Below are 14,897 nucleotides of genomic sequence, written 5' to 3'. Positions count from 1 at the left end.
ATGTTAACATATTAGAAATTCCACAAAACTGCAAGGGAAAGAGATCAAGTATATGGCATCACAGCTGAGCAAATGCTCTGCTCTCCAGTTTACCCTGAGCTACTGTTTACTTCAAGCCAGATTCACAAGTAGAAATCATAGATAACATATGATAATCCCATACTACTCCCCTCTGCTAAGCCTGCACTGTTACAGCCTCTCTCCCGAATTTACTTGCTCCCAAAGGTAACATTTGCTCACAAAATGCTTACAAATATTAAAGGGAAAGCAACTTCTCACACGTGCTTTGCAAACATCAATAACTAAAGATGGTCTGAGAGAGCAATCCCAGTCTAAAGAGTTAATAAAATATTCTATGATGAAAGCTGGGCTCTTCTGTCAAAATCCCTGATCTACCAAATGCCAAACTCAGAGTCAGCTCAGGTCTGAAACTGAATTAAAAAAAAAAATCTTACAGGTTTCATGCAGTGGCTCAAATTTCCCACAATCGACCCAAAACAGTAACTGAGAAATCTTTCTTCTTCCTTCATGGTGATTTTTCAGACTATTCTAATTTTGAAAACTGCTTCAGAGACTTGGATGTGGAAATCTTGTGACTTGTTGAGTTTGCCATTTTTAATCTGCTGAGTTACTCAGTCTGGTATTCATTCTAGCTTTTCATTGAATTACAGAATGGGTTCCACGTCAGCTTATTGAGAGACTCAGAGATCTGCCTCATGTTCAAACTCAGATTCAGGCTGGGACCCCGAGGTATGTTATATATGGAAAGGACTGCTGGAACAGAGCAGCTTGAGGATCTGGGCTTTGGCTTGGAGAAAGAAAATAGAGTGCAATGTCACCTGGTAACTGCATCTAATTTTCTATTTTGTTCAAATTGTCTTGCTCTGATTTTTCAGTCAGAGATGCAAATCACACCTTTCTAAAATAATCAAATTTGTATTTCAATTTCAAGTTTTAGATTTGCAGCTTCCCATTTCTTAGGGAAGAAACTACATTAATTAAAACAAAAAAAAGAGAAAAATATTTTACTGTAGGTATATGAGCACACTCCAGAATTTATAAATCTGAGCTTGCTTGAATCTTGAGTTTCATAGACCCAAAAATAAAGAAATTTGCAAATGAAATTCCAGGGCTTTTTTGCTAAAAATATTTCAGCTGCTTTCGGTATAGCAGAGATTTGGGGCCCTTTGTATTGAAACTTCTAAACTAGGAATTAAATGCCTGAATTGCAGTTGACTCTTAAATGCACTCTGGAGCCAAACCTCTAAGATAAAACATGGATGGCATCAGTGTCCTGTGCACTGGACTGGCTTCCCTCATGTGATGGTTGGTAAGTGCAGGATGCAGCCCAAGACTCAAATTTAACATTTTTTAAGCATTTTTTCTACCTCCCCCCAAATGAGATTTTTCTAAAAAAAACGATCAGAACAACTCCCCCAAAAGAGGCTGACAAAGAACCTCCTGAAGAGAAATTTCCCCCATGTTGCTGTCCTAGGTAACCTTAAAGTACTGAAGAAAATACTGGCACATGTGCTACAGGCACACTTTAATGACACACAGGAGACCCACGCTGGCTGTAAGTCTCAGAAAAGTATTCCTCCATTTTAATGGATACTGTACTCAAGTTCAGAAAACAAATTTAATAAAAATCACCATCTGGCACACAACAGGGTAAGCCTGTCCGGGGACACCTGAAAACGGTGCACCAGCATTGTCAAGAAAATCCGTAACAAACTGGGAAAGTCTGTTCTGTTAAAGGCCCCACAGATATTTTGAACGCGGTGTTATTGTAGCACTGATGTTTAACCCCGACAGCCCAAAGCAGGAGGGAAGCGCCCTCGGAGACAGCTCCAAACTCGACTCCAGCGCACTCACCTCCCTGTGCCTACGGAATAGGGTGTCCGGGAGCTTTGGCTGGTTCCGGACCCAAAACGGGCCTGGAGCGACCCCCGGAGCCCCTCAGGGCACCGAGCCCTGCCCGGCGCTCCGGGAGCGCCGCATCTCCAACACCGCGAGGGGCCGGGAGGCACCGGCACTTCCCAGCCCGCTTTCCCGGAGGAAATCGAGCCATGGAAGGGTCACCCGAAAGCCCCGGGGCTGTGGCCGCCCCCCGGAGCACCGGCCCCAAGCGCCGGCGAAAAGGGCCGACGAGGGCTGCGGGGAAACGGGGTGATGTGTCCGCACCTCCAGCCCTGTGTCCAGGTCTGTGCCCCTCGCTCCAAGGACATGGAGCTGCTGCAGCGTGTCCAGAGCAAAGCAAAGGAGCTCCTCATTGCTCTTGATGAGGAGCAGCTGGGGGGTTCAGCCCAGGTGTCTAGAAAAGAGGCTTCAGGGGCAACCTCTCTCTCTACAACTCCCTGACAGGGTGGTCAAGCATTGGAACAGGCTGTACAGGGAAGCGTGGAATCGTCGTCCCTGGAAGCATTCAAAAAAAACATGTGGATGTGGTGCTTGGGGACACGGTTGAGTGTTGGACCTGGCACGGTCAGGGTAATGGTTGGGCTCGAGGATCTCAGAGGTCTTCTCCAACCTTCATGACTGTGATTCTATTATCCCGGAGAGAGAAAAATCTTCAGCGCTACTTTGTGAACAAAAAAAGCATTTTACGAGGCATGAGCCTGAGGTAACTTCAGTACAACTAGTTGTCAAGACAGCCCACCGGCCAGGAGAAGGCGCTTCAGAGGCTGTGTGGAGCAAGAGGTAGAAATTGTTTGGGGGTTGTCTTTTTTTCCCCCCTAACGTTTTTGTGACCGCCCTGCAGCCACACCCAAATGCACCACGGCTTTAGATCCCAGAGTAGTGCCTGTCACACACCCGTTAATGCAACAGTCCTCTGGAGGTCGCTGAAGCTGCTTTTTTGGGGATTTTTTTGTTACAACGATCAAGCAGACAACCACAAAAGGACTTTAAAAACCCGCCTACTCATTCTGAGTTCATTCTCGACACGGGCACAACTACTTTTAGCAATTCCAGACCACACACAGCCACCTGTTCAAACAGACATTAGATTTTCAGACTGTTAAAATCAATTACAAGTGATAACAAGAAGTACTTCCTTTGAAATCAGTAGGTTTCACATGCACCTTTTGATGTCCTGCTTTGAAAAAGTAATAAGATGCTCATTGGCAAATTTATTTCTATACTGGATTCACACCCAGCATATCATACAGGAGGGTATTCCTCTCACAAAAATAGATTAAAAGTCATCCTAAATTGTATAAAATACAATTCACCTGAACTCTGAACACATCACACCTTCGTCACAGGACTTTCACTTCTTAGTTTTTACTTCCAGAATGACAATACTCACCTCTTGCTGCTCAGTTATGAAGAATGTTTAACTGGGTTTGAGTAGACAAATCACAATTCATTTCTTCAGAAAAGAACTTGTGGTTAGACTGACAGAAGTATTTTCGCAAACACTGCAATAAATAGCAACTTTTGGAAACCACACTGAACTTGCTAACAACTCCCTCTGGTAAGGCTATCAGCTGCTTTTTACTGGTTTTAACAGCTTTTATTTTGGATGACAAATCAAATTGTATTTCCTTCTGGCTCAAGCCTCATCAGAATTTTAACATTGTGTAAGATTCTGTCCATGAAAAATAGAAATCCAACGGAAATAACACTGTCAAAGTCTAACAGAAAGCAATGTCATCCTGGAAAACTAATGCAGGTGAGAGCAGGGGAAGGCTTCACTTGAATTTGTCATGGAAGGCCGGAGGATTTCAGACAGCCTATGTCCCTTCTTTACTTATTTGTGAAAATAGGATGAGCCCACAAAGTCAGCATGTCACCTCTGTATGTGGCAACAGAAGAAAAACCATTTGTTCACCACTTGCTTACTACTAAAATAACCATAAAATTACTTAATAAAAGAAATCCCAATGCATTAGAACAAAATTGTTTGAGGTATTAACATCACCTTCCTGTATTTTCTGCACCTCATAAAAAAAAAAGTGCTTCAGACATTAAAAAACCCCCAGGGTATTCTTACCTGATTAACAGGGATTCTTTCCAACTAAATACAGTGATATTTGGTATCTATTTTCTCTCCACTGGTTACTGGTGAGTGTGGAGCCATATTTATGTGTGTTTGTTTAGTTGTATTGCAGGTTTTACCCAGAAGTTTTACCCAGAAGTGTTTTAACTGAAAAACTATTCAATGTGCCTGAGTTGCAGGAAAACAACACATTTTCCATGTGGGTCCATGTGTGACAGTTGGTCTGCAGGGCAGAGAATGCCATTCATCAGAGACTTGGCCCAAGTGACACTCTGAAAAATTTCTTCCTGTAATAACATTTCTTAACATTTCAGCTATCCATATGTTTGGAAACAGTCCAAGTGTTACAATTTTCCAATTACAACCACTAGATAGGAAAGACAAAGTTTTTATTTTAAAAGGAGTCAGTTTTAAAAGAAAACCCAAACAATAATTTCAACATAATAAACACAAAGTGCTTTCACACAAGGCAAGTTATATCCTGCATTTGTTTTTCCAAGATAAGTTTAACAAAGTGGTGCATTCTGTAGATAATTCCATACGCAAGAGAACAAACGCAGGCTTTGCATTTAAGGAAATTTAAGTATAGAGGGGGCAGCAGAAAGTTTTGCAGAATGCTGAACTAGACTGAAGAGCTGCCAACATTGTATGTCCCACTCTCAATCCATACAGGGAACTCAAAGAGAAGCAATGGACTGTGCACATAAAAGAAAGAAAAACACTTTTGTTTTGGTCAGTGTTCTATATTCTGGTGCCACCACCTCAGATTTTCCAACCATCACTCTGGAGAGAAAAAGGGAGCTCAGAGAATAACAACTAGAAAACTTACCAAATTAATGTATGGGAGGATTACCCAGACCAGATTGACTAACAGAAGTACTAACAGGACTAAAAATCCTCCCCACCGTGCAAGCAAATACCAAGTTTGGGAACTCTGCAATCTTCATTGCTTCCTCCTGCCTTGCCCTGGTGATCAGCACATTTTCTGTGACACCCAGTGGGGTTGTGCTGCTTTCCAGTAACACACTTTTGTCTTGCTTATGCCACCAGAACAGAAAATTCAATGCAGCACCACCCAGGCCCCTCAAGAACACGGAGAGCACTGTGGTGGAGCACCAGGAGACAAAAGCACATGCTGGTACTGCAACATCAACATGGAAAGCTACAAAACTACCAGCTTTTTATCTCCTTCATTCTTTTGACAGTTAGTAGCTACTGATGTAAATTCTTATGGTATGGGGAGACCAGAAACCTTTTACAAATGCACAAGGAAGCTCTTAAACCACTTGCAGACTGACTCACAAGCAGCAGCAGTTTACAGAAACTAATTAACAGGAGGCCTAGAGGTTGTATGTGATCTACAGAATTACTGGATTTCAAACCTGAAGTGTTAAAAGACTTTTGAAAAACTAACTTAGAGCAGGTATTTACAAAAGGCACATTTGGCAAGAACAGTAAATGCAGTACTTTTTATTTGTATTTATTTTAGCTTTTTACTTTTACAGAGGTTAACACAGTGTTACCATCATAGCCTTGTTTAAACACCTGTCTGCCTTTTCTGGACAGGTATCATTCAAATGCATCAAATCTGCTGCTTATGACATGGAAATTACTTCAACCTTCAGAGCCTCATTCCCTAGTTTTTTATGATTATTGTCTTAAATAAGCATATCTGAAAACAAAATTTATCTTTTATTTCATTTAAAAAAAATCATAGTACAAGTCAGAGAAACTCCTTAACAAACATTTATTTAGCCTTCTTAATGAAGAAATAGTAATTAACAAGCAGATCAACAGTTAGAAGCCCAGGTCCTTTATCTAATGTTTTTCAGGCAGAATTCAAGCCTTAAGAAAGGCTGAGGTTTGTGTATGATCTATCAGATGACTTATACAAATGTACAAGGAAGTTTTCCAATGCTATAACCAAGGCTCTCTGGGATGAAGAGAACACTTCACAGACTTGCAGTCGATGGTAAAAAAAAACTCCAGCCAAACATTGGACAAGTATCTCTTAAAGTGTGTGAACACCTTTACTGCAGATTAGAGACCTGAAACTGGTAAGAAAATTCAGATACTGGATTCAATCACCACTGATGCACAATAACCTGAGTTGCCCATTTGGTAAAGCAACCTCCAAGGAGGAAGAAGCCTTTAGGTTTGGTTCTCTTCCAAGTTTTAAAGTGAATTCTAGTGCTCATGAAAAGATGCCAGCAAATAATTTCTTTTGTCAAAGAAGGGCACCTGTCTCTGAGGCAACTCCCTGCCAGTGTGTAAACAGTGCTGTTGCCAAAGCATTGACACCAAGCATGAGCCTAAAGAGTTCTCCATAGGCATCCTCCTCTCGGTCTGTGCTGAGACTGCAGCAAGAACAACGTGCAACATGACTGAGATAAGATTACCTGCAGAACATCACCAACCTGTTTTGCATAAAGCAAAAAGGGAAATGTTCCCTTGCTCTCAGCTGCTGCTGGACTGAGTGGCCCATACAGATTATGTAGACTTTTTACAGACCTAAGTGAAAATCCCCTCAGGCAAACTTGTATTCAAACAACCTAGTAAGAAACATTACTTTTTATTGGTTTCCAGTGACAAGATGCACAGAAACGAGCAGTCTCCATGAAGCTTCAGAGAGGGCTTGCAGAGGTGCTAACCAACTTCATCAATCAATGTTTTAACACTGCCTAGAAACGTTTGTAAGCACCAAGAAGAGTATTGCAGTTCGGACAGGTGTGATCCACGTCCTTGAGAGCATTAATGCAGAATGGAAACAAGCAGCAGCCTCCTATACACCTGCAAAGGAAAAAAAAGAAGAGAAAAACACTGGTTTGCCACTTGTTCCATACACAAAAAGTTAAAATATATTTCCTGTGAAATCCATCGGTAAAACTGGTGCCGTGAAGCTTTAGGAAGAACACACATGGCTCTGGAGTCTATAGTGTTCCAGACCTGCTTTAAGGTCCTACAGGACATAAATGCAGATGTAGGCTGTTTGAATCACAAAGGCTCAGGCCTCAGACAGAAAGACAAAGCAAACTGAGAGCTCTGTTACTCTTCAGAAATATAAAAGGTCAGGTAAGAAGTAAAAAGAGAGGAAACTGGACTTGACCTACCCCAGCAGGCAGAGGCCACCACAGGACAGCCAGGTCAGAGCTCCTGCCTCGTAGGAGAGACGTGTCACTATCATCTGGTTGCAGGAGGGGCAGCACATCTGAACCGGGCGGTCATAGAACACCACTGGTTGCTGCACATACACCGTCTGAACTCTAACTGGGCAGAGAAATATGCTGTTTAATCAGTGAGCAAATAAGGAAAAAAGAACAGTAAGAAATTTCCCCTGAGCCAGAACCAGCTATAACTTTGAAACATAAGGGACTCAGAGCGATGAAATGCACAATGACAAAGAGAAACCACCGTGGCATTTGCTAATGCAAAATACATTGTCTTAAGAATAAGGGTGCACTAAAAACTGCAGAAAGCCAAATGATGTTATTGATGTTAGTGTACCCTGAAGGATTCATGAGAATTGGTTCACGTTATTCCCTTCAAAAGTATTTTTTGGAAGGTGGTGAACACCTGTGAACCAGATCTTTCATCTTCTGACAGCACCTGTCCCACAGCCACCTGACACCTCCTCAGCCTGAGGTACAGAAGAGTTTTTGAGGCTTACTGGGGTTATTTGCTGGTGCATGCTGTCCCATGTATGGGGGAGGGTTCATTCCCTTCACATCTGGCTTCACTCCAGGGTCAGGAACAGGATAAGGGTGAGGGTAGTTCATATTGATTCCTACAGTTTCCTCATAAGAAGGTGGTGCAGATGGGACAGGGTTGACACTCGGAGCAGACATGGTATCTAAAACATAATAGAGAGAAAATTGTAACAAAAGACATTATTTATTAAGGGCAAGTAGTAAATAATTACGTTCAATTCAGAAGCAAGAATATAACTAGATTAAAATGGACTTTTACCAGCATAAAGTCTATTGACTGGTATTTGTTTCTGACAGAATTAAAGGTTGATCTTGATTTCATTGTTGTTGTTGCCTACTTCCCACTTCCTTCTCACAGGGCAGTAAATACCAGTTCTCCCTTTCTAAGTTAAAAATGCTAAAACAGGGATGTGGGGTGTGTTTATTAGTATACTAATCTATCTGGCAGTCTCCTAATTCTCCAAGAACAGTATTTCTGATCCCTCTTGTTCACCTGAAAAATCAAACAGTACAATAGGCCACGTGGTAGTTGCTAGCCAACATGAGCCTGAGTGTTTGAAATGAAGCTCAAATATTTAAAAAACAGTATTTATCTCTGTTGTGACTTGAAATAAAAAATATTTACATTGAAGGAAAAAGAAACCAAAACAATTAAGTATATCCAACTCAACTCAAAGCTTTTATGACCCTCAAAGATATCTAAGGTTGCCATTTTTGCCATTTAACAAAGTTTTAATGAGTTTGTAATGCAACTCTCCTCCACCAATTCTTATTTCATTCCAGAGTATAAGAATGCTGACCATGGCTTTTTCCCAAAATGGAAAGAAACAACTGTGGTTTCAGTGCAGACTTCCTCTCCTTCCCACCTACGCATTTCCTATACTCTGCCCACCATTTTCTGTGGAACATCAGTGCTGACTTCATCATCTCCCCTTTTCTCCTCCTCTTAAGGACCATCAGACAGCTCTCCAAGAGCCACATTCCATTCTGTTGTTGCACAATCACTTTGTGTTCATGCAAATCTTTTCACTCAGTACTATCTGGGAAGGTTAATCTGTATTTGGAACATATGCACTGGGACAAAGCACCCCTCCAGTCCATGCCTTTCTGCAGTTCTACTGCTCTGCATACAGAACCAAGCTGGCCTAAAGGGGGGGAAAAGGTACAGCATTCAGAAACCTTTCTACTGAAGTGAAAGCAGATTAGTTACTTATGCTGGCTGCAGAGACCAACAAGCAACAGATCCTGCTTTCTTCTGATTCTCCTCCCCACCACGAGAGTGGTGAGCAGTTTTGTGGTATTGAGCTGCTGGATGGGGTTAAACCACAACATAAAGCAAGGACAAGAACATAAAGCAAGTCTGTATCTGGCTACCCAAGTGATGAACGAGGTGGCAATATCACCAACAAAGCATGCTTTTTATAAGGGCATAACAACTGGTTATTTTCTTAGATTTCTTAGCAGCCTTCATTATCTCAGGGACTTTCATTGAATAGTGTGTTTGGGGGATGAAAAGAAACAAGACGTATGTAAATTTGGTTATTCATGTTTGTGTACAAGAGAGCAGATCTCAAGCAGGGCCATCCTGGCTTCTGCCCAGGATGAAGACAGTGCTGACAACTCCTGCTGGGGGCACAGCAGAGGAGCTGGCAGGAGAAACGGGGCCAGAGGAAGGCTGTCAAACAGCACAGCATGCAAGGGACTTCAGCTGAGCAAGGGAGCAGACACCACTGAGAACAAAACCAGAAGATCCATGTGGCTGCCAGGAGCACAAGAGACAAGCCACTGTCTCTCTGCCACTGCCATCCAAACCTAAGAGCTCACAGCTTGTCTCAGAAACTCCTGCCAGGCTCTGTACTCCTGCTGCCCTATTCCCAGCCCAACCACCTTCTCCTGGATATGGCATCCTTCACATACTCCCACTGCCCAAGCTTATTCCAAGAAGCTATAGCCCTCAATTTGAAGGACTTTACCTTAGCAGGCCTCGAGGTGGTACAGATCACAGCACAGCCTGCACTTGGCAGGGAGAGAAATAAGGGGGAAAAAAGTCTCAGGCAGTAAGAAAATTTACTTGGATTGTTGCACTTTCGTTACACACAGCACAAAGTTGCTGCCCACAGATGACTCTGGTACCTAATCTTTAGGTCTGAGAAGACACCCCTTAGGAATACCAGCAGAATCTGCAGGCAAAACACACAAGGGCACAGAACAGATTGGCTGGAAGGAAACAGAAACTACAACCAGGGAGTTTTTACCAGAAGCAAACAAAAGGAGTAGTAAACAGGCCAGATAATAATGCAGAATTTCCTCATCAGGACCTTATCTGGCTCTAAGTAATTTCATAACAAGAACAAAAGTAGGAAACACACTTTGGAATGAAAAGTAAAAGTAAAGGTGCATACAAAGTCCAAGGGCCTTGAAGAACGTCACCTAAGTAGGTCCTAAGCAGGTGGCTGATCCAAACAACACCTGTCCAACCTAAATTACTCTGTAACAATCCAGGAAACAGAAGTTAGTTTATTCTTCTAGAAGAAGGTTACAAAGGTCTAGTTCTGATTGTCTCCAAGCACTAAAGACTAAATACTAAGTTATGACAAAACTGATGCAGAAGATACCACTCATGATGGAAATCAAACAAGTTCATTTGCTTTAATGGATTCTTCACTGAGGACAATCCTCCAGAAAACTGCCACTTGCTGAACTGCCTCCACTGCTGCCAGCCTGGTTCAGGTCACAGAAGCACTAATTCATCTCAAGTACAGACTGGCAGCAACAACAGGAACTGTATGACTATTCAATACTCCCACTGCCCCAAATACTGGTGTACACCTAGTGCAATGCAGACTCTGGATCGGTATCTTGATACCAAAAGGAAGCTGGGTTTTATTACTGCTCGTGACTATTTTCCCCCTTACTTCACAAGACATAATGTAAATACATCTATTTGAGAACATATGAATTTCTGACCATTATAAGACAAGTTCGATTTTCTTGTATTTTTGTGAGATGCTCTAGAAACTCCCATCTATCATGGCTCCAAACTTTGTAGTAAGTTTTAACCTTAACTCATCCCCTCTGCTGGTCTGACAATGTCCATGCTGCCTCCTCACCACTCACGTGGACATGTGGACACTGCTGCCCTCCAGGATCAGCTGTCTTTTCCTTCCACATTCCACCTGGGAATAATCAACTCTGACCACACCAGGCAAGAACAAGCAGAGCTCAGCTATGCAGCCAGTCACCCTCAGTGCCTCAGCAGCCCTGTGAGCCAATTCCTCTGCTGAGTCAGCAGCCAGCCCTTATCCCTCTTATCCTATGTGCCACCTGTCCACATATCAAAAAAGAAAAAAAAAAGTAATCTAAAATTCTTGGTGGTTCCTCTTCTGGTAGCTATTTATTCAGCCTTTCCTCACTCAGCATCCAAAAATCTCCCCCTTAAACCCTCAACTACAAGGATAAGACTCTGTGGACACACATCTCCAGACTGCAAACCTCAAAAACAAAGCAAGTGTTATTTCTAAGCAACAAAACCAAATCCACTTGCAATCCATGTCTGCTCTTCTCCAACCAAGCCCATTCCTGTACACATTTCCATGGTCATTCTTCAAAGTTCTCAAAACAGGCTCCAGGGAGCACCTCTTAATTTTACACTTTAGCTGGCTATGCTTCTCAAGTCAAAAAGCCCTTTCAGCCTACAGAGAACTTTGCAGGGACAAAAGTCAATGTGCAAAGAAAAAGAATTTCAGTCTTAAGTATCCAGTTAGGGCTGGAGTCACTCCATCCGGGGTTCCCAACAATGACACACGCCTTTCTGCTTTCCATGCTTGGAGCACGGAAAAAGTCTCTGGAATATCGGCGATTGCCTTCCTTACACAGCACAGCTTTCATCAGGATTTCAGTGACGTCAACACTTCTGCAGAGACCTTGTCACAAGTTTGTTCACCCTTCCAGGTTACACAGGGCTAATCTGCTGCACTGGAGGCGTGGTGATACATCAGCAAACACCAGTGTTTATACATTTCAGTAGTCCAACAGTCTTCCCAGCAGACTAAGCGGAAACGTGAAAAGGTTTGTTAGAAAGGGAACTGTGCACTCAGTCAAGTGTGGGATTTACAGTAGCTCAGACAAACTAAGTAACCAGAAGCTTGTGCGGAAGGACAGACGTGGCTACATGCACAGTGTGTAGGCAGGGACAGTAATTTGGTAACCCTGGGGACAGGCACTGCTCCTTCCCACCATTCTCACACTCACACTGCAGCTTTGGCAGACTGACAAGGGAACAAGACAGCAGCCAAAGATGTCTAAACTGAGTAAGTTTTAGTGACAGTTTTTGTATTATCAAGTATCCCACAGCTATACTTTTAAAAACCACTGACCTTCTGTTTTCTTTAGAAAAGTTTTCCCCTTGTGACTAAACTACAGAGCTGAATCAGGATCTATCACCCCAGTCACAGTGGCTGGTTTTGGCTGGGGGTGCACTAGGAACTGGGAAGGGATGCTGCTGAGACAGCTGACCCCAGCTGGGATATTCCAGACCATACAGCATCACACTCAGCAATAAATCTAGGAAGAGGGTGGCTGGGAGGGAAATGCTGCTCAGGCCGGGCCTCAGTTTGCTGGTGGTGAGTAATTGTTCTCATTTACATCACTTGCTGGGTTTTATTTCTCTCTGTAATTTTCCTTTTCATTACAACTTTTATTATTATTATTGTTATTTTATTTGAATTATGAAACAGTTCTTATCTCAACCCATGAGGTTTCTAACTTTGCCCCTTGCAGTTCTCTTCAGCCGGTCCCGCTGAGGGAGCAGTGAGTGAGCAGTTGCTGGTGCTCAATTGCCAGGAGGGGGTTAAACCACAACACAGCTACTTCTGCTCAAAGACCATCCTCAGCTCTGTGTCACCGAAGGGTGAGTTCTAAGAAATCAACACCCTTTCAGATTTCAAAATGGTCATGATCATAACTTCCAACGTGAACACTTCTAGCCTCGATATTTAACTTTCAATACTAATTTTTAAATTATGTTGTATGTTCACTTCTTACCACTGCTTGCTTTTGAACAATTGTTTCTATTTAAAAATGATCGCTGTGCTTTTTCTGCACTTTCCCTTTTTTTTTTCCCCCTTTACTGAAGACAGATGCAAACAGGTCTCAGGTCTTCACAGCACTTTGTGGCAACCACCTCCCCTATGCCTGCCTTTTTTTAAAGTTTCAAAACTGTAATACATATAACATTTACAAAGTACTACAGTGAATAGTATAAAACTAAAAGCACATGAGTCCCTGTAAGTTATCTATCAAAACGAAAACTCCTAATAAAGATCAAGAGGACATCAGGACTACAAAAAACCTCCTCAAAATACTGAGTATTGTGGAGATAACCACAACTTCAGCTTTTCAACTTCATTTTTCTGATGTCCCTTCTGCTTTAAATGTGAACTGAGAGACTGAACTATCACTTCATGCAGTCAATGCAAGCATCAATGTAAGCATCAATCGGGGTCACTACTTGGATATTACGTAGGGGACAAGGGAAAAAGAAGGTAATAACTCACCTCTCTGCTTGGTATGCAAAAAACAAACCAATCAACCAACCAACCAACAACCCACCCAGTAAAGAACTGCTTACAAATACAGCTTTCCTAACCCAGTTTAGCCAAACAAATCTGTTGTTGCCCTTCCCATAATCTCTTGCTAAGAATTAACACAATTTAATCCTTAAATTAAACAATTTCTATACAGTTCTCTTCACTTGAAATGCCAAGCTGCCCTCCAACACCACGTGTAATTAGAGGGGCTCCCTGCACAGCAGAGTTTAAGACAGCTACCGATCAGTATCTGGAATGAAACACAGGTTGAAGCGAATTTTTGTTAAAAATCCAGCAGGATATACAGGTTTACTGGAGTACTGGGGACTTTTCCAGTTCACGGCAGCAAGCCCTAACACAGCACTCACTTGGGCCACCACCCTGGTTATCTGAATTCTGGACAACAACTTCCTAGTTGGCCAACTTGCTGAGAAATATTATCTTAAAGTCGTTTAAACTTCTCAGGCGTTTTTGAGAGAATAAAATTCAGTAATAATTACAAAAAAAAAAAAAGACTTTGACATACTATTATTTTAGTAACACAAACAATGGCACTGAAGTCACACGGAATTTTATACTGATAAAGTAGAAATAGCACCACACGCTGAGTTCTGCCCGAAATAACCCAAGTAATCAACAGCCTCGGAATAACCCTGCGAGCGGCTTCACCCCGGGTGCTGCTGGGGCCGGACACCCCTCCCCGGGGCAGGGCAGGGCCCGTCCCAAACGAGCCGTTCCCGAGCGCATTCCCTGAGCCAAGGGGCTGTGCCGGCTGCCGCCCAAAACGCTCGGGAAAACGAAACTCCTGCCCGGCCGGCCCCGAGCCCGCTCCCCCCGGGCAGGAGCCACCGCCCGCGGGCTCCCTGCGCTGTCCGGACCGTCCTGGGCCCGGGGCCGCCCGCCCGGGGCTCCGCTGTGCCCCAGCCCCAACCAGCCCGCGGTGCCCCGGGGGCTCCCCCGGCCCGGACGGAGCGCCGGGAGCGGCCCGGGAAGGGCAGCGCTCGGGGCCGGGAGCAAAGCCCCCCGCTCTGCTCTGCTCTGCTCTGCTTTGCTCTGCTCTGCTTTGCTCTGCTCTGCTCTGCTCTGCTCTGCTCTGCCCTGCCCTGCCCGCGCCCGGCTCCGGGCACAGCCCTTACCGCTCCGGGCCGTGCCCGCCGACCCTCCTCGCTCTGCTCGCCGCTCCGCTCCGCTCGCCGGGTGCACCCCGTCAGCAGGGCTTGTCCCGTCCCGTCCCCACCCGCGGTTCCTCCTCCCCTTCCCGCGGCTGTCGGAGGAGCCGCCTCGCCCGAGCGCTGCCGCCGACCCACCGGCAGCGGGAGAGGCGCGTCTGGGCGCGGGCGGCGGGGAACGGGAACGGGAAAACTGGGTGGAAGGACAGTCACTCCTGACGCAACTTGGCAGTCCCCGGGACCGGGAACTCCGCGGCTCTTGCCAAGAGTTCGCTCACAGATTGACAAACCAGTGGTCTTCAGCTTTCCAGGCTCCATGTTCTGTAACACTTGAGGAAAAAAACCCTCCCCTATTTCTGCAATGTCCCGTAGGTTACCAAATCAGTTATTTCAGACAACGTGCAAGAGCACATAAAATGATCAACAAAAC

The 14,897-nt window shown here is 44.0% G+C and overlaps 1 protein-coding gene across 1 annotated transcript; it reads right to left on the bottom strand.

The window, feature by feature from the left end:
* Positions 1-5,676: 5,676 nt before the first annotated feature.
* LITAF (lipopolysaccharide induced TNF factor) lies at positions 5,677-14,596 on the bottom strand. The gene is made up of 4 exons (XM_051783143.1): positions 14,435-14,596; positions 7,671-7,853; positions 7,114-7,270; positions 5,677-6,793 (listed from the first exon to the last, which is right to left on the bottom strand). Exons 2-4 carry the CDS (start codon positions 7,846-7,848, stop codon positions 6,685-6,687), a joined length of 444 nt encoding a protein of 147 aa, XP_051639103.1. The 5' UTR covers positions 7,849-7,853; positions 14,435-14,596; the 3' UTR covers positions 5,677-6,684.
* Between the last annotated feature and the right edge of the window lie 301 nt (positions 14,597-14,897).

This window comes from Manacus candei, unplaced genomic scaffold (assembly GCF_025592945.1).
Source record: "Manacus candei isolate 608988 ecotype Guabito, Panama unplaced genomic scaffold, ASM2559294v1 h1tg000002l, whole genome shotgun sequence".
Taxonomy (NCBI): domain Eukaryota; kingdom Metazoa; phylum Chordata; class Aves; order Passeriformes; family Pipridae; genus Manacus; species Manacus candei.
Note: the sequence above shows the minus strand (reverse complement) of the source record. Positions and strands in the feature narration are given on the sequence as shown.

What these genes read in the sequence shown, in the direction of transcription:
- LITAF (XM_051783143.1), bottom strand. Translation starts at nt 7,848, where the DNA reads ATGTCTGCTCCGAGTGTCAACCCTGTCCCATCTGCACCACCTTCTTAT. An exon ending in TGCACCAGCAAATAACCCCA is followed by an intron (nt 7,271 to 7,670) that starts GTAAGCCTCAAA and finishes TTCTCTGCCCAG; the next exon opens with TTAGAGTTCAGACGGTGTAT. An exon ending in GGTGGCCTCTGCCTGCTGGG is followed by an intron (nt 6,794 to 7,113) that starts GTAGGTCAAGTC and finishes TTTCCTTTGCAG; the next exon opens with GTGTATAGGAGGCTGCTGCT.